At 39.5% G+C, this 26,935-nt stretch overlaps 1 protein-coding gene across 4 annotated transcripts in view; it reads left to right on the top strand.

The window, feature by feature from the left end:
* Positions 1-459: 459 nt before the first annotated feature.
* EPHA7 (EPH receptor A7) overlaps positions 460-26,935 on the top strand; it is a gene marked incomplete at both ends in the record, with an annotated part of 167,432 nt that continues 140,956 nt past the window's right edge. For all 4 annotated transcript variants that reach the window (XM_081997108.1, XM_081997105.1, XM_081997107.1 and 1 more), the window contains 3 exons: positions 460-556; positions 4,709-4,773; positions 9,147-9,816. In XM_081997108.1, coding sequence (XP_081853234.1) covers positions 460-556; positions 4,709-4,773; positions 9,147-9,816 — 832 coding nt within the window. The remainder of the gene's footprint in view (positions 557-4,708; positions 4,774-9,146; positions 9,817-26,935) is intronic.

Here is a 26,935-nt window from a genome sequence, read left to right as displayed (position 1 = left end):
CGCACGCTCATTGGGCAGCACAGCCGACCCCGCCCTCCCGACCGCGACGACTCAGGAGCCGGCTCGGTCCGCCGGGCGCCGAGGATCTTTGTTGTTTGGTCGACGGCGGCTGTCAGTCAGGTTGAGGGACGGGCCGCCCTGCCGCTGCGGTCCCGCCCCCTCGCCCTAATTGATATTATCGGAGCGCGGCGCGGGCGGCCGGGCTGCAGTCGGGGCTGGCGGGCGGCCGGCCCGGTGCGGGAGCCGGGCAGCGGCGCGGAGGAGGAGGAGGAGGCGGCGGCGGCGAAGGAGGAGGAGGAGAAGAAAGAGAAAGGCAGCCGGGAGGGAGGGAGCGAGCTCCGAGCCAGAGACTAGCAGAGCAAATTCTCTCCACCGTGCTCTAGCACCCACCAAGCGGCGGCAGCTGCAGTGTCTTAGAAACATATAGCTAGAAATATAAAATCACCCCGCTCCTGCACCATGGTTTTCCGAAGTAGACTCCCTTCTTGGATTATTTTGTGCTCCGTCTGGCTGTTCCGCTTTGCACACACGGGGGAAGCACAGGCTGCAAAAGAAGGTAAGGTGATGCGAAAACAAAAGTTTGGGCTTATTTATAGCTTTTGTACACGAAGTCTGCGTGGTGGCTTAGTGGAGGACCTGCCTGCCACCGCGAGCTGCTTTTCAGCCCCCGTTAAAAAGATAGACATTTTTTCAGGTGAGGTGGGAGGGCGGAAAAAGCAAGGCGTTCACTGGGGGTGTGCGTGTGTATGCGTGAGAGACCGGGACAACTGCCTTTGCTCTCAGGAATGAGGTTTGCGAGGCATTTGCAGGTGATGAAAAGCCGTGCGGCTGGGGAGACAGCCCCCGGCCCGGGATCCGTGCAGGGGAGCCTCACTCTCCTGTGGCTGCCTTAATCCTCCCGACGAGGTGCGGGGAGGGCGGATTACCACGCTGCTCCCCGGGCGGGGGCTGCAGGGGCTGGGGGCCGAGTTTCAGGGCTCGGGACGTTTCGGGGGAGGCACGGCACGGCGTGGGGCTGAGGTTGCGAGGCAGCTCCGCGCCACTGCGGGGGCCTGCAGCGCTCCGGCCCCGCGGGGCCGTGCACAGACCGTGGGAACAAGCATCGGGGTGCAGTTTTGCACCTCCCGGCCTTATAGGCTGGGCATGCATTTAGAGGGTATATACAGCCTGCCGTCGTGTCTCTGCGACGTGTGTGCTCTACCCCGGCATCGCTGGAGAGAGGGAGAGGTTTAGGGATGGATGTTTTACACCATCTGCGTATCACAACGGGGCTTCCCGATTCCCATCAACCCAACACCGGTATCTGTGTAAGGCGAAAGCCAGATATTTGTTTCCCCCGCGCACAGAGAGAAAAGGACAGTTTTATATTCGGGACTGATGGAGGTATATAAAATCAATTCACAAAGTCCAACTGGGAATCTCTTTTCTCACGCTGAGAAAACCCGAAATGATTGAAAGGAGCGACCTGCTTGCGTTTGACAGCCAAAGGCGAACGTCCGTCTCCATCTTCGAGGGTGGGGGGCGACGGAGAAGGGGGAGTCAGGGGCTTTTTCGGTGTCTCTGCATATGTACGCGTTTTGGGGCTTCCGCCCCCCTCAGCTGGGTACGTCAGTATTTTTCATCAAACCGTTGGTATGCAGTAAAATACCATTTCGAGCTTGTAACTGGAGCTTAGAAAAAATCCCTCAATTAAAATGTCCTCTGCCCTGAAGAGAAGGCGGCGATGGCGAGGTTAGAGAGGGAAAGAGGAGAGCGCCTGTCCTTAGCAGCATTTCGAAAGTTTATTTTGAGGGGCAGTAAAGCACAGAGACCCCCACAGGGGGAATACTGGCGCGGGACTGTGGGGTGGGGAGCGGAGAAGGGCCGGGCAGGGAGGCAGGGTGCCTGTCCCGCTCTGCCCCTGCGGATTGCGCCGCGATCGGGGTTGCGCCGGTGCCTCCCGGCGCTAGCCTGCCTCGTGTTTGTGTGTGTGTAATGCGTCTATGGATATATATGCATCTAGACTTATAAGTGTGTGTGTATACTGTGTGTATGTTTGGGGAAAATCAACCCAGCCAAAGGAGGGTCAGGAGGGGGCGAGCGGCAGACAGGGATTGATAGCGGCTACCTGCTGCAAGCGCAGAAAACTCCCGCGGAAGAAAGACGGGGGGGGAAGTAACTTTGCAGCTTCACCCTCGTGCTCGCTGAAGGGCCCGTGGCGGCAGTAGCTGCGCGTGTTTTCCCACCTCTCTCCTCTGGGTACGGAAGAGGTGCGGGGGGGGGGGAGGCGGTGAGAGGCTGAAAAGTTTTCCGAGTTTCCTTTTTGTAGGAAACAACAAAAGCCGCCGTGAGATGCTGGAGAGGAGCGGGGCAGGGTCCGCCTGGCTCTCCGAGAGAGGGAGTGACCGCGTTATCTGCGCAGCCCTCCGCCAGCGCCGCGGCCGGGACCCCCCGGGCGAGCGCAGAGGCGGGGGCTTTGCGGGCCGCTCCCCCGGGGGGGAGGTCCCAGCCCTCCGCCGCGGGGCTACTAGCCCGCGCGGCTCGCCCCGAGGCTATCGTCCCGGGCGCTGTTTCCCCAAACCGGCGGCCCGCGGGCTCGGCGGATGTGGCGGGGGTGACGGCGGTACCGATGCTCCGCTGCTGCTCGGCCGCCAAGCCCCGCTCCTCAGCGCGGGGGCGCGGCCGCGGCTCCCCGCGGGGACGAGAGGCCGCTTGCTCCCCGTCTGCGCGGCGCCCCGCGGAGCCCATTTCCCGCGGCCGCGCCCCTGCGCTTCACCCGCCGGTTTTACGCCTCCTTTCACTCTCGGTGCTGCCGCTGCGCCGAGACGGGCCCGAGCAGTGTCTCCCCCGCGGGCGGAGAGCGGCCCGCGGCGCACCCCGCGGAGGGCGGCAGCGCACCAGCCGCTCGCCTGGGAAGCTCTTCCCCAATAACTTTCGGTGCCACACGGAAACGCCACGTTTCCTTTGCAAGGGGTGTTTGCAGAGCAGGGTTCTGTGTGTGTGTGTGTTTGCTTGTTGTGTTTTCTTTCTGGGATGTGCCCGCCCGTCGCTGTGTGGTGGAGAATTGCTGTCGGATAAAAAGCACGATGAATTGCAGCCATGGGGTGTTGTGCTAGTGCTGAAATGGTTAATTTATTCGTGCTACCTTTTTTTTCCAGGACCATTATATATGTCCTTGTTTAACAAACCGCCACATACACCACCTGCTTTTCTATAGAAAGTGTTACAAACTAAAGCCCCTTGAATCCAAGCTTAATGAAATAAGCAGATAATCTTTCTAGGGAGAGACTATCAAACTTCCTTAATGAGTAGTTCCACTTTGTTACTGAAATATAGGCCTGGAAGCTACCGTTTTATGTTCAGCTAACAGTCCAGATATTACTGTATGAAACTTTAAATAACTTTTTTAGTCACCTCATCTTTCTAGTAATTCACTGAAATTTTGTGTTAAATTCTCATAGGAGAAAGGGCCAAAGCCAGACTTACGACCATTTCAAAAGACCTAACAAAAGTTGCTTCAAGTTACAGCTTTAAATCATGCATTGAAATATCAGTACTTAAATGCTGTGTATAAAGTTATAAATAGCTTTATAGCTAAAAATTTAAATTCTTAATGTTACTTTTTATTTAATGAAATAGGAGTAATGAAGTTAAATGTGCAGCTTTGAAGAAGAAATCTTCAAAGTATACCAGCCTAGATATATGGTTGATCACTCTATGTCTTTGTTCGAAAAAAGGTATTACAGCAAGTTATAGAACTTTTTGTTGTTGTTGTTGGGACATCACAGATTAAGATATATATCATTTGAAAGTCTTACAGAAACCTATAATAATATGCTAAGAAAGAAGCTTATAACTATGACTGAAATATAAGACACATATAGAAATATATGTTTGGAGGTAACAGAACATCAATAATATAACCTCTAATACATACCGTAAAATATTTGAGTGGATTTATTAAACTGTGATTAACCACTTTTGGAGATGGAGCTACGTTTAGCTGAAAATAATGGCAGTGCTACTAGAACTGATGTCTTTTTGTATAGAAGTGTCACTGGGGTATAATGACGTGAAGATTTTAGTAAGCCATTACCATAAAGAGAATTAGTGTGATTTTGTTTATGTAGTATTCTGTGTATGCAAATTGTGAGGTAATTGCAGAGTCTTTTATTTTCTGTATTCCTGGTTGTCATTTGTTTATAGAATTACTGCTTTATCACCTAAGGGACATATTTTTTTCTTTCTCACTCGCAGTACAACTCACTGTAAGGTATAGACTAGCTCTGTCTAAATCAATTTGGAAAAGTGTTGGTGTTTGGAAATGTTTGGAAATATTGGTGTGCATTTGTTTGTTTTAAGCTCATTGTAATAACCAGCATATGGGAAATGTCCTTCTTATGACAAAGCACATGAAGGGAGCGTACATCTTAATGACTGATTAGTAACACTTTAGAGCACTAAGAAACACAATACGCTTCGATTTAAGCAATGAAATTGTTAAGATTAATGTATATCTGCTCACATGTGGATTGTACATAGTCACTTAATAATCTGTTTACAAGTAAATGCATAGTTGTGCTTGCATATAATATTTTTTATAACATGAAGAAAAATATTAATTTGAACAAAAATTGTATTCTTTTTATCACTTTTTTTTATTCAGACTTTGTTCTTTGGTTTTCTCACTTATATTTAACAAAAAATGGACATTTTTTTTTCTTTTTAGTAATATTGCTGGACTCTAAAGCACAACAGACAGAGTTGGAATGGATTTCCTCTCCTCCCAATGGGGTAAGTATTGCAGGCAAAAATTAAGTTCCTAAAGATGAGTAGTTACTTCACCTAAGCAATTGAAAGATTTGCTTTAAACTAGCTCCCTTCTCATATTTCTCTCAGTAACCGTACCAAATGTTTATGACTCTCTCATTTTTAGAATGGAAAGAAGCGTACCTCAGGTTACAGCGTACAAATGTAAGATAATTAAAAGGAAGTGTCTCTTTATAAACTCACCTAAATGTTCTCAGTAGCTTTATGTTTTGTAGTGTAATCCTTTGTGCTGTACCAGAAAGCTCTGTATATTTATAACCCAGTATTTAAAATAACTTTTTCCTTCTTCCTCTAGAAACAGCAGATTTACTTCTGTGCAGAAACTTTCTAAAAATATGTTTTTAATTTTCTGTATAATGGATGATCGTAAATTTGTTTACGATGTTTTCTTTGTAATTGAATAGCACAGATTGAAGTGCTCTAAAATAAAAACATTTATATTGCAAATGTGTTTGAAATGACATTCCAAACTTGAAACATCCCCAAATCTTGAGGAGCTTGATATCTGGAACTAGACACCAATTACGTGGTTAAAGACTACCTCCAGCTTGCTTACAAATTAATCTCATCATACTCCATGAAATGTACCATTGTAAAACACATTGTTATAAAATTTGAGAAGTTTAGAATTGTTGGTGTTATTGTGTTATTTATTATATATGTAAAGTTGAGAAATGCTGCTTTCAGTCTGAATTAAAAGTGGTATAAATACCTGTCCTCTTCAAGTTTTGAGGAAGAACATTTTGGGAACGATAAAATGGATATATTGTCCTACCTTAGCTCAGTCTGACAAATTTTAAATTATAGGGACAGTTCTTAGTCATGGAAGCAGTCCTGCTGAATCCATTGCGACTTCTGGCATGAACAAGGACTTGGGGGATCAGGCCCTTAATCTGCAGCGTGTTAAGAAATCTGGAGCCAGAAGAGCATGAAGTGTGGGATACAAAAGTGTAACAAATCCTTTAAATAAGAAGAATGAAAATCTGAAAGTGTCTTTCTTTAAAAGCAAGATCGTAAAATCAATACAAGCATAAACTGGAAACGAATCTAAGGACTTCAGAAAGAATGTAATGTGAGCTCAATGCGTATGATAGCTAATAACCTCGGCATTAGCATTTTGCACTGATTGAAGTCTTTACCAGAGGTGTTTGAAAGATTAGCTTGGTGGCAATTATATTAGGCTAACCTGTAGATAATGAAAGACATGTCAACACATGTTACACATGTCAGCATACTGAAAGATGAAAGTAGAGTCAAATTCAACGAATAGTAAAAGGCAACTTTCAGAGGCAGAAGCCCATTTCAATCAGGAATTAAGAGTGAATCAAAACTAATGGCTGGATTCACATGTGTGAAAATGTTCAGAAATACTTGTCTGTAAAGTAACATAAAAGTACCACTTTAATAATGTAATTTTGAAAATAAATGTTTTTCTATTTTTAATTACTGAATTTTCTACTATGCAATAAAAACTTCATGGGAATAAACACAGAAAATCTTCTTGAGAGCAACTACTGCATCATCACAGTATGGAATATATCAGCCAGACACTCATTAAATGCCTCATTCAATTGCAAATGTTACGTCTAACAATGATCTCAAACATTGTTAAGATAAGTAAGAAGTTAAAACGCCATATATTGAAACCAATAGAACAAGACACATTCAAATGGAATTGCATGTATATTGCCATATGTTGCAGCAGGACAAAGAAAAGGTGAATTTTCTTGCTGTAAAAGCTATCACAGAATTGATCACTTTAAAAAGACTTTAATGAAACATGTCCTCAGGATGGCATAGGAGAAAATATATCCTGAAATACTGATGGATTTTTCTCCACAGAGAAGCAGGTACACTTCCAATGGACTACTTGAAATAATAGCTCTGTCATTACACAACTGAATCATAAGTCATGTTTCTTTAATTTTTTAGGAAAATCATACTCCATGGCTTTGGAGAAAATATAGAAAGACAGACTTCAGTGTTTAATGCTAGGGTTAACATAAAGCAGGACTTCTTATCTGAATTTAGTGTTTTGTATTTCCTTGGCTGTAGCGTAAGACTCTGATACTAGCTAGCCTCATGTAGTGGGCTTCTAAGTCTAAGAAAGTTCATTTGTCTTGTATTACAAAAAATGGTTTGATTTTGTTAAATGCATTTTGTTTGTTTGTTTGTTTGTTGTTTGCTTTCTGGTTTTTGGGGGGAGGGAGGAGGATTTGTTTTCATGGAGCAGTCCACATCAAAACCTGAGGAGCCAGATTCTGTTGTGTGGTGCATTAGAGTTACTTTCACTTAAAAGATATGATATGTTGTCTAACTGGAATATCTCATTGCAGAATCTGGCTTGGTGTTTTGAGAGAGGTCTGCTTATATAAGATAAAAAGTAAAACAAACAAAAACCCCAAACTGACTCAAAACAAGAAAACCCCAACACAACCTGATGTGAAATGGAGACTATAAAAATCAGTAAAATTTTAGACTTCATGCCTTTTCTTTCATCTTTGTGTTTTGTTTTTATTTTATGGTGTTTTCTTTTTTGTCTGTTTTGTTCGTTGTTTTTCTTTTTGGTTTTCAATGTGGCAGAGCCAAAAGCCTCAGTCCAGGGCCCCCCCTTTTTTTTTTTCCTTGTTTGTACTACTTTGTACGGGGGGGAAATCTTAATCATTCAGATCTAATAAATTTATTATGAAGATAGACTTTCTTCTGTTCTGAGTTTAATACAGTTCCATATGCAATCAGTTCAGTTAACTCCATCAGCATTTAATAATATAATTCAAACATTTAATACCATATGCATATATAATATCATACACACCATGTCTATATTAACTGTAAGTCTTTGAAATGCACTTTGATATTTACAACTTCTGTGCATTTCAGCATCTGCAGCCGTGATATATTTTGTGGTGATAACTTCCAGCATCAAATCAGCCACATCTGCTTTTTCTTGGAGCAGTACATCAACATTAAAATGATCTCATTCGCTGTCAAATAGGCTTTAAAGTACTGTATACTGCATGGCTGCTAGTCTGGGAAACCAATGCCTTCCACGCTTGGTTACCAGTGTAAGGAATGTCAGTGGGTGCTCCATCCTGCAGAGGTGCCGCGTATGCTAGTCCCACAAAGCACTTAAGCACATGCTTACTATTAAGCTCATAAGTATTGTCATTGATCTTAAGCGTGAGCTTAAGTGCATTATTGACACAGGGCCAGAGGGCTAAGTGCCATACGGAGAAGTCATGGTTGCCTATATGATTGGGCGAGGATAGCTCAACACCCTCCCTTCCCTAATTTATTACAGCTGTGGTTGTTGCAATGAATTAAATGTTACAAGAAATGTCAAAAAAAGTGGGAGACAGATACTGTTTTGGTTACACCTGGGCAGATCTGCCTGGTTGGTTTCAGTGGAAGGTTTGCTGTTGCCAGAGGTGCAAATTCCCACGCCACCAAAGGCGGTTAAAGACTACGGGGCTGTTACAGACTTACCAGTTTGTTAAACAGTTGGTATCCTAAAGAGGGAACAACAACACAAAACAGGCTTTGAACCAGTGAACTTTCAGTCATGTGGGTTGTTCTTAATTATGTATGTAATCTCATGGTTCATTTGAACTCCCAACTAAACGAAGCTTGCTCCTTTTAACATGGATGCAGCCACTGAACAAAATGTGAGGTGAGGAGCTCCCGCTTACCTTTGGTTTGTAAGTAAAACAGAAGGTGGACTTAACAAAAAGGGGGCAACCAAAATGTTTTCTTGGTTTCAGATTTTTAATTCCGTCTGTTTTCTCTTGCCCTCTCTCTCTATGCCACTTTCATTATATAGGAGTGAAAATGGTCTGATTCACAAGTTTCAGGACCCAGTCCCATGCCTTCTGTACAACTGAAAGTTCCGCTGGAACTTTTATGTACGCAAGTTTTATGTACTGTAACGCTAGGCAATTTCAGTTTCTAAGACTTCACTGATTTTAAGTTTCTCTGGAAGCGAAGCTCTTTTCCTCTTTTTGGTCTTTGCTCACCCAAAACTGTCATGACCTTAATGAAATGTGGGAAAGCCCAGTGTATAATCAGAACTTGGTATGCTGAACAGACTTCTCTGAAGCTTCCCCTGTACAACTGTGCCCATGATATGACAATGTTTTTTAGAAATTATTTATATGTGGGAAATATGTTATTTTCTTCATTTGGGTACTTAAGAGTATTTTAACAATAACCTACTCTTTATGAAGCCATACTGTTAAAAAGGAGGGAGACTTGAGTTGTGTGAAGCCTTTTAAAATACATGGTAGTTACATCTGGTGGCATACTTGTTTTGTATTACTAACTTTTTGTTATTGTTTTAGTGGGAAGAAATTAGTGGACTGGATGAAAACTACACTCCTATACGAACATACCAGGTATGCCAGGTGATGGAATCAAACCAAAACAACTGGCTTCGGACTAACTGGATTGCAAAAAGCAATGCACAAAGGATTTTTGTAGAACTGAAATTCACTCTGAGGGATTGTAACAGTCTTCCTGGAGTTCTGGGGACTTGTAAAGAAACTTTTAACTTGTATTATTATGAAACAGACTACGACACTGGCAGGAATATCCGAGAAAACCAATATGTAAAAATAGACACTATTGCAGCAGATGAAAGCTTTACCCAAGGTGATCTTGGGGAGAGAAAAATGAAACTTAACACAGAGGTGAGAGAAATTGGACCTTTGTCCAAAAAAGGATTCTATCTTGCATTTCAGGATGTAGGGGCCTGCATTGCTCTGGTCTCTGTCAAAGTCTACTACAAGAAGTGCTGGTCCATCATTGAGAACTTAGCTATTTTTCCTGACACAGTGACTGGTTCAGAGTTTTCCTCTTTAGTTGAAGTACGAGGAACTTGTGTCAGCAGTGCAGAGGAGGAGGCAGAGAACTCGCCGAAGATGCACTGTAGCGCGGAGGGAGAATGGTTAGTGCCTATTGGAAAATGTATCTGCAAAGCAGGATACCAGCAAAAAGGAGACACATGTGAACGTAAGTAAACATACAACTTGCTGTAATATGTACATCATAGGTCATGTTCTAGCAGCTTCTTTTTTTTTTTTTTTTTTTTCAAGAGAAATATGTCATCAGTCTCCTTTTAAAGTTTCCGGATCTTCAGTCTGTAAACTTCACACTGGCTAATCTATAGCAGTCAGCCCTTCTGGAAATGGAAATCCGCGGTTGCAGACTGCATGTTTAAATTTAAACAAGAAAAGTTAAAGTTGTATGACATAAATATAGATTCAGGACTAACATTTTAAACCGATTAAGGTGATGTTCCTTGTACCTCTTGGTAATGCCAAGCAAGTCATACCTGTCACAGACCATTGCGTCAATAATCTCAGATATGAGTAGTTAAACAATTTATTCTTTCTAATGATCTGTGGCAGAATTATAAGGAAACTAAAACTGAGGAAGTAACTTAGAATGAGGTGTGGTTAGTAATGGGAAGAATGCACACACAATAAAAATGTAGTTAGAGGTTTGTGTCGAGTGTATAAAAATTCAAACGCATGATAGATCTTTCAAATGAAATATCAAGTTTTCAGAATTAAGTATGTTTTCCTTTCTACAATATCTTTTTGCATAAAACTAACTCTAAACTTCTGGCTTGCCATGGGATCATGGTAATTCGTTTAAAATACTAGCAAATCAGAGACTACTGAGTTGTACTTTCTAATTCAGACTGATTCAGTTATCCATTTTCTTAGAATGATACTTACCCTTAACATTGCTGTCACTGGGGCTACATGCCTAAAACATTTCTGCTTAGCCCAAGAACGGATATTTCATTGTCTTTGCTTACAGTAAAATCAAGAAAATAGGCAGTTTGTCTGAAACCAGGTATTTTCATGTACATTTAACACAAGGTCTATATTTTTATCATAACATAACACAAAGAATTTATATATTGCCATATTTTTGTTGTAAGATAGGCAGACATTTGCTGGTGAGAAATGTTGTAAGTAAAAAACTGGAAAAAACCCACAAATCTGTGAAGAGGAGAAACCTACACAATCTCAAAAACAAAGCTGGCAGCAGTCACTGAGTCTAGATGTTTGTGTGAAGCCTTCAAAATCTGTAGAGGATTGCGAACACCCTACAACAAAGTAAATGAGGCTCCTTATTAATAATTTGTCCGCAGGAAAAAAACGGAATTGTGTTCTTGACGAGTTTTTACGAGGAAATTCAGTACAAGGTGAAGTGAATGGAGCTGATCTGAGGCCTCTGTAGCCTTGCACAAATGTTTCATTGTTCTGTTGGCAAGGGATGAGGGCTTATACACTGTGGAGGGTGATCTCATTAGGAGTAATTGTAATGTGAAAAACTGCCCCCATGAAACCATTCAGTAGACTGTATTAAAGCTCTGTTAAAAATATTAAGCGCTGTGTCCCATAGACGCCTGTTTTGAGGTTTTCAAATGCTTTTTGGAGTGACTGACTTTTTTCCTTTCCTTAGTTAACTTGCTCTTGATTACAGACCTAGTCATGGTTGATGTAATTAATATACTAATTTTATTTGACTTTCAATAAAGGAGAGAAAGTATCCAAAAAAGAAAGCAGTTTATGTTGGGAAGTGGGTGGAGGATGGGAGCTGAGTGAGCGTCGGCGGGATGGATAGAGAAGAATTTGGTGTTTGGTAACTGGAATTTGAGCAACCTGTTTATTAAACAGGCTTCTTAATTTCTAACCATGCTGATGTCGGCAAAGGAATTAAATGCTACCTTGCACTTGAGTATAGTAGCATGCTCACTTGCAAGAACACTTCCCATTTTTGGCTTGCTTCCAAAGCAATCGTTAATGCAACGCGCTGCCCTGGAAACAGTCCAGAGGATCATTTATGGTATTTTTCCTCTTTTCTTTCAGTGATCCTGTTGAGGGTTTCAAAACAAACTCTGTCTCCGTATTGAGGCAAGTTAACGTATTTGAGAGGGAAAAGGTGGGAGGCAGGCGCTCGCCGAACGCACGCCGTCGGCAGCTCTGAGTCAGAACGATCTGGGTGACTGGCGCACAGTAGTAATCGCCGCCTCGGATACTTGTTAGCCATGTCTGTGCTCGAGGATGTTATTAAGTATGATCAGCTATGTAGTGACCGATAACACAGCTGGCACACTGATACCGTGTCTGTTTTTTGTGACAGATATTGAAAGAAACTTATCTGAACATTGACACTAATGCAACTGGCTATCTGTTACTGTCAAGCTGCGTAACAGATCAAGCAGAAGCAAGTTGGCGTGTGCTTCCTTAACCCAGAGCTTTTATAGCCCTGTCTGAGGGCTCACTTCTGCAAATACTTTGTACCTGGCATGCTGCGTGACTTCTTTGGGACCACTCACGGCAGAAAGCATTGTGCTCTGTCAGGATGGGCAGGAGTCTGTGATTCCTCTCTCACACTTGCTAAAGCTCAGCTGAATTAACTTAACACAATAGGATGGTCTTTTAAAGGTACAGAATAATACCTTATCTGGCTGCGTTGTAGCAAAGGTAGGAGTGGATGGCCACATTGTAGTTCCAAATAGCTCTTCAGCCTGTAACTCGGTGGGGATTTTCATTTGTGTTGCACTAGCTTGATTGGCTGGCTGTGATTGAAGAATGTGTTCCTTTTGCATACAGCTTCTCTCCTGTGTGTGAAATTTACTGAGTTCAGATACTAAAACAATTGAATTTTGATTTATACATGACTCTGCACTGGATGTGTTGCCAGAGGATTTTTTTATTGCTTGAATATAAGTAACTGGTAATGCTGGGGAGGATAAGGAAGAAAACAATCATGAGGAGTGAAACGCATACTTGGAAAATGGGCTCCCATGTGGTCCTTCTTCAGTGCTCTATCTTTCAAACTGAATTAATCTTTTTTTTGTATGTGCACTGATTACTTTTCAACATAGGTGTGCCAAGGAGTCCATGCCGCCTCAGTGATCTATCATAACACACATACATAAGACAGCCAAATTCAAGAGGGGTCACAATTGTGATTTAAAGCAAAATCATAAAGCTGGATGAGACAAATATGAGAAAACCAGATGAGCCTCTGAACTTTGAACTGCAGATTCTTTTGCTTATGTGCAAGGACACCATCTCCTCAGTGTTCATCTTATGTCTACTGGTGTGTGGCACGAGGCTTAGGTGTGGAAGTTGTACATTTTAAAGGTTTGTCTTGAAAGGTACCTAGCAAAGGTAACAGCAAGGGACTTAGAAACATTTGTTCTTCCAACATCATGTATTGCATCTGTTCTGAACAACAGGTCTAATTTTGATTTTTTTCTCACAGTCGAGTTCAGTTGATATGTTGTGCATCTAAGGAGCACACTGCGATCAGTGATTGGTATTTGAAGGAGAAAATAATTCTTCAAGAACTTCCAGTGTAATGTATTTTCCATCTGTTTCATGTTAGTTGGGGGTGAGGAGGGAGAGAATTAAATTTATTCAATCGGAGCAGTAGAGTGATATTTCAGAAGGTAGGAAGCATCTCTTACTATGACTGAACTGAGAAATTATATGGATGATTCGGCACCACGTCCAAAAATTCAGATTTCTAGGGAGTGCCAAATGGGTGCATTTTACTGTTACTTTTTATAATACCATATGCATTAACAGTTTTTTATTGTTCCTAAAATGGGGAGGGGATTATAGCTCTTTGTACATTTTGTCTTAGTGAGGTAAAAAGGGAGCTACAGGCTTTTCTTTCCAAACTTTGTCATGTGCTGTACACTGTGCCAGACTGCAAGCTGCATCTGTTCCTTCTTTTTTTTTCCTTCTTGGGACAAACTTATCTCTTGACTTTCTGAAATATTACTTGATAACAGATCCAGAAACTGAATTTGCTTTATGCTTGGCATATTTGTGGTAAAGTATGTGTGGTTGTGGTTTATTGTTTGGCTTTTGTTTGTTTTTTAATATTACTCCACTTAAAAGCTTATATGCCACAAGTAGATGGCAATGAATAAAGGGGGAATGTGAGTAAGTTGCCATTAAAAGCATGTTACCATGCTTCTAAAAAGCCCAGCTTGTGCATGTTGTGAATTGGGTGTAGAGTTTAGCCCAGGTAACGTGTCCCAAAAGCTGTGGGTGACCTGCAGCTTGAGTCACCTATGTTGACATTCCTGCATTTTCAATTTGAAAATGTTTTGCTTTATGGAGAAGGAGAAAAAAGGTAGAAAACCTTTCCAATGGCATTTATATAATCAAGACTCTTAGTTTTTTCTTTTTTTGAAGAAGAGTTACCTTTCTTCATTTGCCTCCAAAATTACTCTAGGGAAGAGAATGTAATTATTCGCAGAAAATTGAACCAGAGCAGAGAATGAGGATATCTCTGAGTCTTGTCATTTTCTCTGAAGCCAGGGGAAGTTCAACAGGAGAGTGTCTACCTCCTTCCCTTTTATCCGCTAACACATAAAATGATTTTCCTGTCCCTTTTTAAAGAAAGGTCAATGTGATCTGATATCAGGCCCCAGATACAGCTGCATAAGAGCTATTTGATTAGAAAAAAAAAAAAATCATGTAAATATCTTTCCAGAGGATCTTAGCAGGGTTCAGAAAAATACACCAGATACTTTTAAGGTAAAGTAAGACCTTCTTGCTAGATGGTAAAGACTACCAAAGGTGTTTCTACTATGAAAAGCAGAGCTATGATTTCTCCTTCCAGCCCCCTTTGGAGTTTCTAGAAAGTTGAATGTCTTGAATTTCTTTCACCTTGGAGTCTTCTGACTGCCTTTCTTATCACAGATGTGGTAGATATATTTTCTTGCTATATCTTTCATTCAGACCAACCTAATGTTCATAAAGAGGATGATTTTCACAAATTTGTTAGTCTCCCTAAGATATTTTGGGTTTCTTTGACCTGCTTTGTTCAGATCCTTCAGCCTTTTGGGTGTGTCAACACAGAGAAGGGGAGAGGAACTACGTCTACTGTTAAACATGTCCTCTTTCAAAAAAGAGTTTCCTAATTAAATCATACAAAATGGCTTGTGTTCTCAGTAGTCAGGGCTAGCCATCACCTGAAGAAACCGGTGCCTTCATGCTTCAGAGCATTTATTCCAGGTATTTCTGGGTTGTCTTTTGTCCCTAAGTGCAATTTTTTTTTGTAGTGTCCTTTTCCTGAAGTGTCTGAATTAGTTTGATTAGTATGATTATAGGCCATCATAGTTTTGATGATACAGTATCCTCTCCTCTCAAGTGTGACATGAAGATATGTGAGAAGTAAGGTGGTAAATTGAAGTGATCAAGTGGTGGAAGCAGTTCTCTTCCATAATGCCATCAGAGTGATTCCTAAAATGAATTAACTGCAGAGCTACTGAGCAGCTTCGTTTCCAATGCACTAGCTGTTTTGCTTCAGAAGGGCTGACAGGAGTGAAATAGCACAATGCAGGTGGGCAATCAGGAGCCCAGATCCTAGAAGTGAAATTGTTGGATAATGTCGTTGAATGTAGAGCTCTTTCCCTTCTCCAGGCTCTGGTCTTCCACAGGCTGTCACTCTGTTCCTCTTCCTGGATTCTGTTGTCTCCAGGAATTAATTTTATTTTTGCATTTTGCTAGAGGTTTGCTGAATATCAATTTCTTAAACTAAATTTGTTGTACTTTTTTTTTTTTTGGTCAGATTCATTGCTGTGCACAGATTTTGAAATCAAAACAAAGCCAGCAATGAAATCTAACAGAACCTTAGTAATTTCTCCTTTAGTTACAGAGGAAGCACTAAAGCTGTCTTTTTACGGGTCTGGGATGCCACTGCTGAATTAGCTACGGTTGCTCAACAGCTGGGCTGTTAACTCCTTAGCCATAAAGTCTATCTTCTGTTTGTTCTAAATGAAGCTTTAGTTGGTATTTAGAAATGGAATCTCATTGTGTTGAGTCTGTTGCCTAAAACTATACATCTTTCTTCTGAAACAAAATTTTCTGCCAAGATTTGTTAAAGGTGCAATAGGCACGTAATAGCTTTGTTATAATTTTCTAAGTGCAAAAGATTCTCCTAAGTGAAAAAGCAACTGGCTTGCTTGGAAATTCGGGGGGGGGGTTTGAATGTTTTTTCTTGGTCTCAGGTTTCTGTTAACCTCTGAGAATTAAGGCACTAAAATAGATTTAAACATTCTTTCATTTCTGAGTACGAATGGGAGAAGTGACACACATAATCTTTGTTACGGGAATCTCAAGTGTGCATGCATTCCATTAAATATGGAAAAAACAAAACTAAACAAAACACAGCCCCCCCCAGCCAGAAAAAAAGGTTCCAGGAACTGAAGAAAGGAGAGTTAGTAGGTTACAGAGAAACTGAAAGTGGAGATCATTTAATGGAAGAATTGATCACAGAAAAGAGAAGAACGTGTTAATAAGTGTTGAACTAATCTATATATATGACATCTATTATATGGATGGTGAAATGCTGTTCAGAGTTGTTCAAGCAAACTGCAGTTCAAAGTATAGAATGTTCTCTGAAAACAAGGAGCCTTAAGCAAAGGAGTGAAGTGAAGGTTCTTAATCAAGAAGTGGGACAACCATACGGAGAGGTCCATGGTTGGTACTGAAGTTGAAAGAAAATAAAAATTATGTGAGCAAAACGTTTGCTTAACTAGTTTAGCTTTTTAATTTTGCTTCATCCCAAACTTCCCCTGTTATCATGAAAATATTTGCCCTCTGTCCCCCCAACAGTTCATATACATTAAGCAGTGTTAAATCTTTAAGAATATCTTTCTGGTTTTACTTGGGAAACTGTGGAGATCAATAATTTTCTCTTTGTGTGGGATTTTAGTTAGTATTGTGCTTATTACCACTTGAACTACAGTGTAAAAATTAATTGTTGCTTCTTGAGTTCTCAGCGTTAAATCTCAGTGTTTTCCCTGTACTGTGCAAGCTCTGTCTGCAATACTAATTTAGTTATTAAAAAAATAAGCTGTACACAGCTTGTGGATTAACACATTTTAAATTGAAAATAAGTAAACATTTTCAAGTTACTATCTGCAAAGACAAAATGGATCTTTCGAAGTGTACTCAGTACATATACTTTGTTTACGTCATGATTGTGTTGTTTTTTCCTCCCCCTAGAAATACTATAAATACTACTTTGTTAAGAAAAACTTAAGGCTGGAATGAAGTTAAGAATAAAACAGTTTGTAAGAGATTTCACTAAAAGAATTAGAAAAGTATGTTCAGGGAGCTTACTAAAAGCCAAACATGGCTCACATGACAGGAAAAATATGTAGATGTTTTCTACTGTAAGCTTTCACAGAATGTAGTGGCATCAAGCAGAAAAAAAAAAAAGGAAAAAAAAAGGCAGATTCACTTTTTAATTCAGCATTACCCATCTTTGATTTCATAAAAAGTAACTTCTCTTTACAGGATGACGTATCTAATTTCTCCTATAACTTTGCATTATTGAGACAACAGCAGCAATAGCTAATGTATTTTAAGACATTTTTATGAACAGTTGTCTTCTTACTTACAGAAGCCTCTATCCCTGCACACTTCCTAATCTTTCTGTTGCCTGTTTCTGTCACAGTGAGTTCTCTTGTCCCAAATATTAATGAAAAATGTATGTTATATGTGAAAGTGAATAGTATCCTAGTTAATGGTTCACAGCAGAAACTTTATTTTCTGTGGGAATCTCATATTTCATTTCTTGTTCTCAGACATATCAGCAGTATTTACGGTGTCTCTGGTGAAGGAGTATTCTTGTGTACTTTTCCATTAATGACTGTTTCTGACTTCATAAAGTCTCCCTGCTGAACACAACATGCCAACATACTGGAAGGTGACTGTTCAGTATTTAATACTTTTTTCCTTATTTCTATTCTTTTCCATGAAGTAGAGATTTTCTTTTTAGGAAAAATTATCTTTTAGAAGCTATATGCATTTTAGGAAATTTTGCTTAATATTAAGCTAATCTATAAGTATAATTCAGAGTAGCAAAGGCAACAAAGTATAAAACTTGTGTGAGAGAAGAACTGGGCTCAATTATTATACTTCTAAAGCTTGTCCTGTCAATGCATGTGCCTGAATAGCTTTATTTAGCTGGGTGGCCCCACTGCCTATCCTAAGTAGGATAAAGTTGCTCACATCTGTAAGAAACATCAGGGTTTTTTACTCAAGGCAAATTGATACTTTAACTTCTTAATTTTTATGGTTTGGATTAGTTACATGTGACTCTTGGCAAGACATGGCTCTCCTGCAATAATAATATCAAGCATTTTTCTAATAAAAGTCTAATTAACTGTAATTATTAGTATTTTCTGACACCTGACATACTTCAGTTGTGTGTGATTGATGGATAAAAGGAAGTATATGATTAAGAAATATAATTACTGTTATTATTTAGCCATATGTTTTTAATATACATAAATGCAAATATTATTTCTTCCTGTAATTGTGAAATAAGTTAAGGGTTCAATTTTGAGAAGCTGGTGCAAGTCTAGAGCCCTGGCTTGCTGGTTGACTACTGCTTCTTTTTGTTTGTTTTGAACAAAAAAAATTCTAAGATGTATTACCATAAATAATAATGGTGCTCCTACTTTTGACAGAAAAGTTGTGAATATTTTAAGGAAGTAATGCCTAACATAGAAAACTATCTGTAGGGCTGTGGGCTGAGGCATCATCCCTAGAACTTAATGGCAAGAATCCCGTTAACTTGATTAGAGTAACATCATGAATTAATATTTTCCTATTGAGGAAAGCGCTGAAGTTTTAAGTAGCTGTAAGCATATACATAAACCCAAAACTTTTATGTTGATGAAACATATTTAAATGCATGTTTGATTAGATGTACTTTTCTGAATTGTAGGTATTGTGCTTATATAAATATGTACAGAGAGGCAAATATAAAAAATTCCACTGATGATAAATCAGATGTATAATGTCCAGCATAATTAGTTGCTATAACTTGTTATTATTCTTTCTTTACATTTAGTGTATGTGAAATATCACCCAACCTAGATGACTGGTGTTCAGTTTTCCAGTAGATTGAACACAGTGGATTGAACTAGGGTGGCCCTTGAAAGTGATACTTGGAGATCTTCATGCAGGTGACTAATATGGTGCCCTCGTAGCCATATGCATGTGACCTGCTGTACATTCCCTCCACCTTACTGGATATGTCCTCATGATGTGACTAAATTGCAAGTGTCCCCTGATGCTTGACAGAGCTTATTTTTCTCAAGTGACCATATATATGCTTTTGTTCTACTCTTACGACATGGTATATGTGTGCATATTGCTCTGTAGAAGTCTAACCCCCTATGTAGGAGAGGGACAGGATGTCAGAGTTCTCCATCCACTTCTGATAGACCATCAAGGAAAATCTCAGGAGTTGTCTGGAGCTTGGATTAATGGCCTGATCCACACTACCTGAAAAGTTAGTACTGCCTGTGGCCTCCAACCCTCCAAATCCTTCCATTTCTCAGCTTACTAGCTAGTCCTCCTTTATGAGTAGTAAATATAGTATTCTTTGAACTTACTGAATGCACCATCTTTTTTTACACTCAACTATTGTATGGGTAGGTTTTGAGAACTAATGATACATTTCATGAATGTCTATGTGGTGCCTATTTGAATCAACCCATTTGTGTCCACAGAGGGAGATAGCTGGTGTTGAGAATCTCATTAAATCTGTAATTTAAAATCTTTGAGCCCTTGCTTAGCTACCATGAAAATGCTTGAAGAATGTTTGCAATTGAGATTTTATAAGTAAAGTTTATTGTATTCCTAAAAGTTTGGCAGTTTGTGTGCCAAACAGCTCAGCTCTGTTGATGCTGGAACAAATTACATGTTCAAAAATTTGTCTGTGGAACATGGTCTGAGTGGTCAATATGTGGCTGTGATCACTGATCATATTTACATGATCTCATTCAACTCAAGTTTTCCAGACTCAGGTTAATTATTTTTTTTTGCTGAGGAGAATATGAACTCCAATCTCTTGCTTCAAATAGGGCATGCCTATCAACCAACATGCAGTCACTGTTAGAAGGTTTTATTAGTCCCTGCTGAAACTTGCTCTTCCCATAGGCTAACAGTTAGAACCATTCACATGGAGTGATGGATTCAAGTCTCTTGGGTTCTGAGTTTTCTTTTATTTATATATATTTAATATATAAAACACATACACACACATATATATTGATATAAAACAATTAATCTTGCATGTTTGAGCTCTCACGTTTCAAATTGTTAACATATTTTTGTCTTGATAAATTTATTTGCACAATATAGATGTGTATATATTTCTGAGGTGAATGATAGAACTGGAGAAAATGTTCTACTGATTTTCATTTTTTTATAAGAGTTATGTGTTTGTATGTCAAAACAAATGGAGACATATTGATCTTTTTTTCTTGTTTCTGTTAGACCGTATAGATGTTTTTTGGAGTCTTAAAATATCAAATAAGAAAATGTAATTAGAAAGAAAAAGATTGCATAAAACAGATTTTATTTTTTTTTTTTTAAGATCATCCTTGGTATTTCTTTTTTAATTGCTGCATAGAGATACTTTGGAATGTGATTGGAATCCTACTGAAGAGGTGACATTCTTACTTGATTTTGTTCTGTTGGATCAGGCCCATGTTAGCTGAAATCAAACACGGAATCTTGGATATTTGATTTCTCATGTTCCAAAATGTCAACATATTTTTTCTTGATCAATTTATTTGCACACTAAATAAATTCGATAACTCTCCATTTTAATTTGTGTACAACTTATTGAAAAGTTTTGTTCTGTACGAGTAGCTCTTCAGTAAAAAAATGACATTCATTATTTTCTTTCTTGAGTATGTCATAATTGTGACATTGTTTTGTGCTGATTGTATAAGGACAATATGTTTATACAGACAAATGTGCAACTTTTAAAATGTGGGCAGTTTTACTGACACTAACTAGGAAAAAAAGTACTGATAAAGTCCCCCCAGATGATACCTGAAGGAAATGGACATCATTTTAATTGTTAGTAAATCCCAAGTCTCCACATTGTCACCTAATTATCTCACCTATGGAAGTCTCAGCCAGATTTAAAATGCAGGCTATTGCTGAGAAGTGTGAAAAAATCATAAATGTGCTTAAAATCATAAGCAGGGTTGAAAATCATGTCCCCCAGTGCAGATTGAATAGAATATTTAATATGTGATCTGTGACTGCCTCTTTTGTTCAGTTTCACTTATCATTAGTTGCATATCACTTAATTTTGTGATTAAAAGGGCCAATTCTTTAGCTTTATGATGTGTATGTGCGTCTGTCTGCTTTAGTTTGTCACCTGAAATAAGTCTCTATTTGGCCTATTATTAAAAAAGTATTGTCAGTGCAACTGTTAGTGAATAATGCTAGTATACAAGGGAGAGAAAATAACATCTTTTTTAAACACACTTTTTCTTTTTCCTGAGTGAGTGTGACAGAGGAGGAGAGAATGACATACCTACTTTTGATCTTTTATCTTAAAGATTTTCTGTCATATGTACAGTTACACAGTATTGTGTATGACTCTTGTAAAAATCATGTATCCAGGAACATTCAAAATGCAACATTCAAGATTCAAAATTGCATGACACAAGTAGAGATGAGTGGTTATTTTAGAAAATAAAGCACATGTTCATAGTAGAAATGTTGTGCAATCTTTAAATGAGGAATTTATTTCTCTCCTTAATACAGGGATGAAATTAAAATATAATCCCTGTTCTCACAGAGCAAACCCCGTTTTTTAAATTCCACCATTTAAAGACATTTTGTGTATTTAAGCAGTGACAAGGGTATCCATTATTAATTAACATTCAGGAGATAACTGACTGTCAGTTGCCAGTCAAAGTGGAGCTTGGAAGAATGTTGACATTGATTGACGGACGTGTTCTGGGACTAAGCACAAACAGGCTGCTCAGGTCATCTGAACACATAAAGACATTACAGATCAGCTCCACGTACACAAAAAGATCTTTTGCTTGGGCTATTCTTCTTTTTAAAGGGAGGATATCCTTCCATGTATCCTAGATTGACTTGATTTGTAAGTTAAAACTTAGGTTTCTAGCGCCATGGTCACCAGTTCAGAAGAGGTTAGCCTGGTCTGGTAGATACGGATAATGTGTCAGCATGCTGTTTCTAGCTGTGAGTGGCTGAGGTGCTTAAGCATTCCAGTTGAAACAACGTTTTTGATGTCGCTTTATAAAGCGCTATATGTACTTGCCTCACAGATACATACTAATGTAATTTCTTCTTTAGGTAGCAGAAAATCCCCAAACCCTAATTTATATTACATTGAAATGCAGAGATGGAAGAGACAATCAATTCAATCTTGCAATCTCTAAAGTCTCTTCGGAAGTGAGTTTCAAGTATCTGCAGTCAAACAAGTTGTCTCCATTTCCCTGAGTCAGTAATGTACTTATATTCAGTGAAATGAAGAGCCAGCTTGAGGCACCCTCACACCTCCTTCAAAAGGAGGATATAACAAGCTCTCTGTGTATCACATGCGAATTACACTTGCCCTAAGCTGGGTAGCTGATGCCCTGTGGGAACAGTGCTCAGCTCCTCCTGATTCTTCTGGTGGGCACCTGATCATACAACAGTGGTAGGAGTTAGGTAAAGAAACACAGTGTGGTGGCTTATGGACAGTATAGCCCATATGGAGAGATGATACTTTCCTGTATAGGTGAACAGCCTGGTCACCTTCAGTATATGATAAGCATCTGCTTCACAAGTACTTATTTCTAATAATTTTTCTTCATTTTAGTTTTCAGAATATGCTTACAAATATATCATGTTTGACTTGGATTTGTTAAGTAGAAGAGATGGAGGGTTGTTCATTAAGGTGATGGAAAAAGAGAGTATCTTCTGACTGGAGCCCTTTTCCTGTGATTACCCATGGGAGAAAAACTTCTGTGCTGTGTTACATGTCTCTGTAGGTTAAAAAATGGAAAAATGGATCTGTCTTGTCTTCTTTAAAATCCTCATAACTATCTGCTTTGGGAGACACTATAGTTCCACCCAGTCCAGATGGAAGTAGCGTGCTGCTGGGGATCCCTTGCCAATCTCCATCCCTGATAGAGGTTTCTGAAGCATATTGGAGAAATCTGTTGAGGGCTGTCATCATTTCATACTTATGTGCCAGTTCTCTCTCTCCCTGTTTCTTCCAAGTACCTGCAACTGGGGTTCCTTAATGCTTCCTTTGGGGCTGGCATGGTACGCCGAAGAGGCAGATCTTCTTACTTTTACCCAGTGGAAAAGGAGACCGCAAATATTTTTGTTGCAAAACTGCTTATTTTCACTTGGGTAAAATCTTGCTTACTTTATTCATAAAAAAAAAATATAATTCCCTTGGGACTACTTGTGAGAGTAAGAAAAACAAGAATTGGCCCCGTGTCATAACCATCTGTTATTAACACAAAGAGCAAGGGCCCAGTCTTGCAGTCCTTGCTAAAAGCAGTTTGTTTAGTAGGAGTTACTACAAATATGAAAAATGTGTTTTCCTCATTACTGTGGCAATATTCCCTATCAGTAGTGTAAAAAAAGAAAAAAAAAAAAGGCATCATGAGTCTTGGTGTACAATCGCACAATTGTGTTATTTTATATTGTGGTAGGCTGTACGCAATAAACATCTCATTCCAAGAAATGTATGTATTGCTGTATTTTCAAAAATCACCTCAGCTACTTTCATGCGTATTTTTTCATAGTACATCTTTTCATTTTACAGCTGAATTATGACTGGGTTTTCTTTTCTACTGTTTTTATGACTGAGGTAAACTTCCTTTTTGATTGTGGCTAGTTTGAAAATGGTGCCATTTTTCCCTCTCCCGCAGCAGAAAATGTTTGCTTTTTCACTTGATGACCCCCCACTCCCTCCAACCCCCTCCCTCAAGTATAACTACAAGCATTATTGGAAAACTGAAATAATTTCATCTATCCTGCCACACTACATCACGCCAGAGAGGTTGTTTTTGTGGCTGATACTTCCATTCACCTTTATAGGCTGGACTGCCAGGTTGGATTACTTTTTTTCCCTGCCTTTTTGCCCTCCCTTGTATCTGGCATTTCTACCTTAATATCTGAGAGAATTAGTCCATAATATTTACTACAAAACCCATAGCTCTGTAAAAAATCAGTTTTGATACTCCCCTGCCCATTTTTTTAATCATTTTTTATATGCATGGTTTTTAGATTGTCCTTAGTTCTGAGAGTTGTGCCAGTCCCTGCTAGATAACTTGAGCCATGGGTTTTAATACAGACATTTAATCCGTGCTCCTTAGCTTCTGGCTATAAACCTATGTTAGGCAGAGCAAGGGTTGTTATAATCCTATTGATTGCACCTCAGTGGGAGACCAGTCCTCTGGCTAGCTATAATGCCTTTAAGGGTGGCTTTGCACAATCAGTCTGGCACAGAGCGCATGCAGCGCAGCCCAGAATCTGGGAAAATGTATAAATTATGATAGGAGGCTGGGTGTTTCCATGGTGTATGCAGAAAGACAGGAATTGCTGTTTTGGATCAAACAAGTGGCTTGTTAAATCCATTACTCTTCTGCCAGCAATGTCCAGTAGCAGATGTTTTAAAAAAAAAAAATAAAAGAACATCAGTTTTGTTTTTCTTTAACCCTAAAACATTCTACATGGCTCTGTTAGATTTCCTTTATATCCTTTCTGCAGTCATTCTGTCATTCAAATGTTAAAAGATGTCTAATTGTTTTCATTCCTTTTAATACGTATGTTCTAATCCGTTTAAGCTCCTAATGTATTTTTGTGTTTTTTGTTAAGTTTGTGGACTCATTTAAATACACTGGAAATTCTACAGATGTTTACGTTATTAAGTATTCAAGCCTTATTATTTATAACATGTATACTTTGAACTTGACTGAAAAGCCCCTTATATATGCTTCTATTACATTAACAACACTAAACTGATTTCTGCTCATTTAGAGATGAGTATTTCAAATTGGAAAAACTAACTCCTTGTTTGTGAACTACGTGTAGGACAGACGCATTAGAATTTTATTACAGCGATGTTACAGCAACTTCTTTTTCTGCATTTATAGATACCTTGAGCCATTGAATGGTTAACCTCCCCCAGGCAAACAGCGTATCACTTTCCTTAAAATGCCATTGGGAAACTGAGATAAATGGTGAAGCATTTTCTGTGTTGACATGATGTTCGCCTGTCCGATTGCATCCTTCCCAACAGACAGCAGAGAAGCAATTACAAAAAAAGACATCTGTGCCAAGGTTTGGCTAGCCAGGGAGGGCAAGCTCTTGTGTTTAAGAGGTAGAGAATCCAATCGATGAAAATGTCTGGGCCTGTTAGCACCAATAAAGCTGAAGGCCACTGGGAAGCTCAGAGAGGGTCTTTTGTTGCGGAGATAGAAAAGAGGCCGAAGCTGTGACACTTGGGGAGGAATAGGGTCAGCTAGTACGATCATCCATCTTCCTCAATGGCAGCTTTCTGTCAGTTTTTAACCCTGCTCAGCAGAGGATCTAAACCTCTATTGTTGGCACCAGCCAATTCTCAGCCAAGTGTAAATGAAGTTAATATTCAGTGACCTTATGCATAGCCAATGAAGGCCCTTGATGTCATCCTGGAAATAATGTTATCTGGCACTTCAAAAAGCAGATGTTGGCAGGTTGGTTGTGTTTTTTTGCTGAGCCAGTATGCAAAGAAGCATTGTTTAGCCACCTCACATTTAAACTGATTTCCATAATAACCACAAATAGGCCTTTTTGACCTTAAATTGACATAGTTATGGTTTTAGTTTGCATATCATTATACGCTGCTCACAAAGCCTGGCTAACCCGGACTAAATGATCTGGGAGAAGTAGCTCAGTTCACTTAGATAAGAAATATATGGGTCAGTGAGCAAATTTTATTTATGCCGATAAAACAGTGAGTAATTAAAATAGTTTAAATAGTTCAAAGCAGACATTTTTAGAATGCGATGAAGAATAGAGTTTATTTCCCAACATACCTTCATGAAAGGAAATATATCAAATAAATATAAAAAAATTATCATTTTCATGGGTATGGTTTTTATTTTGAAAGGCCTATTACAAGCAATGGTTAAGGTCTTCCTTTGCTCCAGTAATATTTTGTCATGGTGAAACATGATTATTCTAATATTGTTTTAATTACAGAAAGTTAAACAGTTTTCATAGGTTCCACTTTGCCAAAAGTTTATCTAAGACAGAAACATACTGATGATAACTGCATATTTATACAGTGCGTTTCATCCAGATAGATCCCCAAACCTTCCACAGACTTTTACGAACGGAATGCATCCGCACTTCTCTTGTGTAAAAGCCAGTGTCAAACATCTGTTGTAACTCTGGGGTGACACACTATGGCTCTTTTTAAGGCACAGTGGTGTTTCTCAGCAGCCTGTGGTTCTGATTTGAGGAGGCACATAAGCATGCATCACACACGGGAGGTGAAAAGCGGCTCGATTTGTGGTTTTTTCCTGTAAATTAGCTGTAATTCTGGCTCACGTGTGCTTACCTTGTGAGAGATGAGCATAATCTTTTACGGTAATAAAGTGCAGATGCAGGATGAGTAGTCATTATTAATCAAAATTTTAAGCTGTATCCAGCAATGAACTTCGCACAGCCATGTTCTTCCTCGCTGTGTACAGAACGCAGCAGCAGGTAACAGAAAACTAGAAAACTCTCTATTATGCTGCAGTATTGGTTTCAGAAATACTTTTGAATGACTATTGTAGTATAGTTAGCACCTTTCAGGCTGCAATCCATACCTGTCCTTTTTGAAAAAGAACTCAAAGTGCCATAGCGGGGTTTTTTTTATTATTATTGTTGTCAAAGAATGAGTTAATGGTTGAACTGAGAAAGCCTGATCACTGGAGTTGCTTGGGAGGCAATTATCTGACAAGCTGGCAAAGATGAGAAATACCAGAACAGATCTGCATCTAATTGAAATCACTCAGATCTGATCTTAAGATAAACAGTCCTAGGATTTATGGAAACTATTTTATTGATGGTGTTCTTCTGATCTGTTTGTTTGTACCTGTTAAAGACGTGAACATGTTTCCTGTAGTAACAGATTTACTTAGCAACTTGTCAGCTAGAGACTTCTCAGGACGCCTTTTGCTTGATATTAACACCCATCAGATGGGAGTGAGAGAAAAAAGGGGGAGAGAGGGAGAGAGAGAAATTCATTAGGTTTC

This window comes from Phaethon aethereus, assembly GCF_964289735.1.
Source record: "Phaethon aethereus genome assembly, chromosome: 3".
Classification (NCBI taxonomy): domain Eukaryota; kingdom Metazoa; phylum Chordata; class Aves; order Phaethontiformes; family Phaethontidae; genus Phaethon; species Phaethon aethereus.
This window is presented reverse-complemented; position numbering and strand designations above follow the sequence as displayed.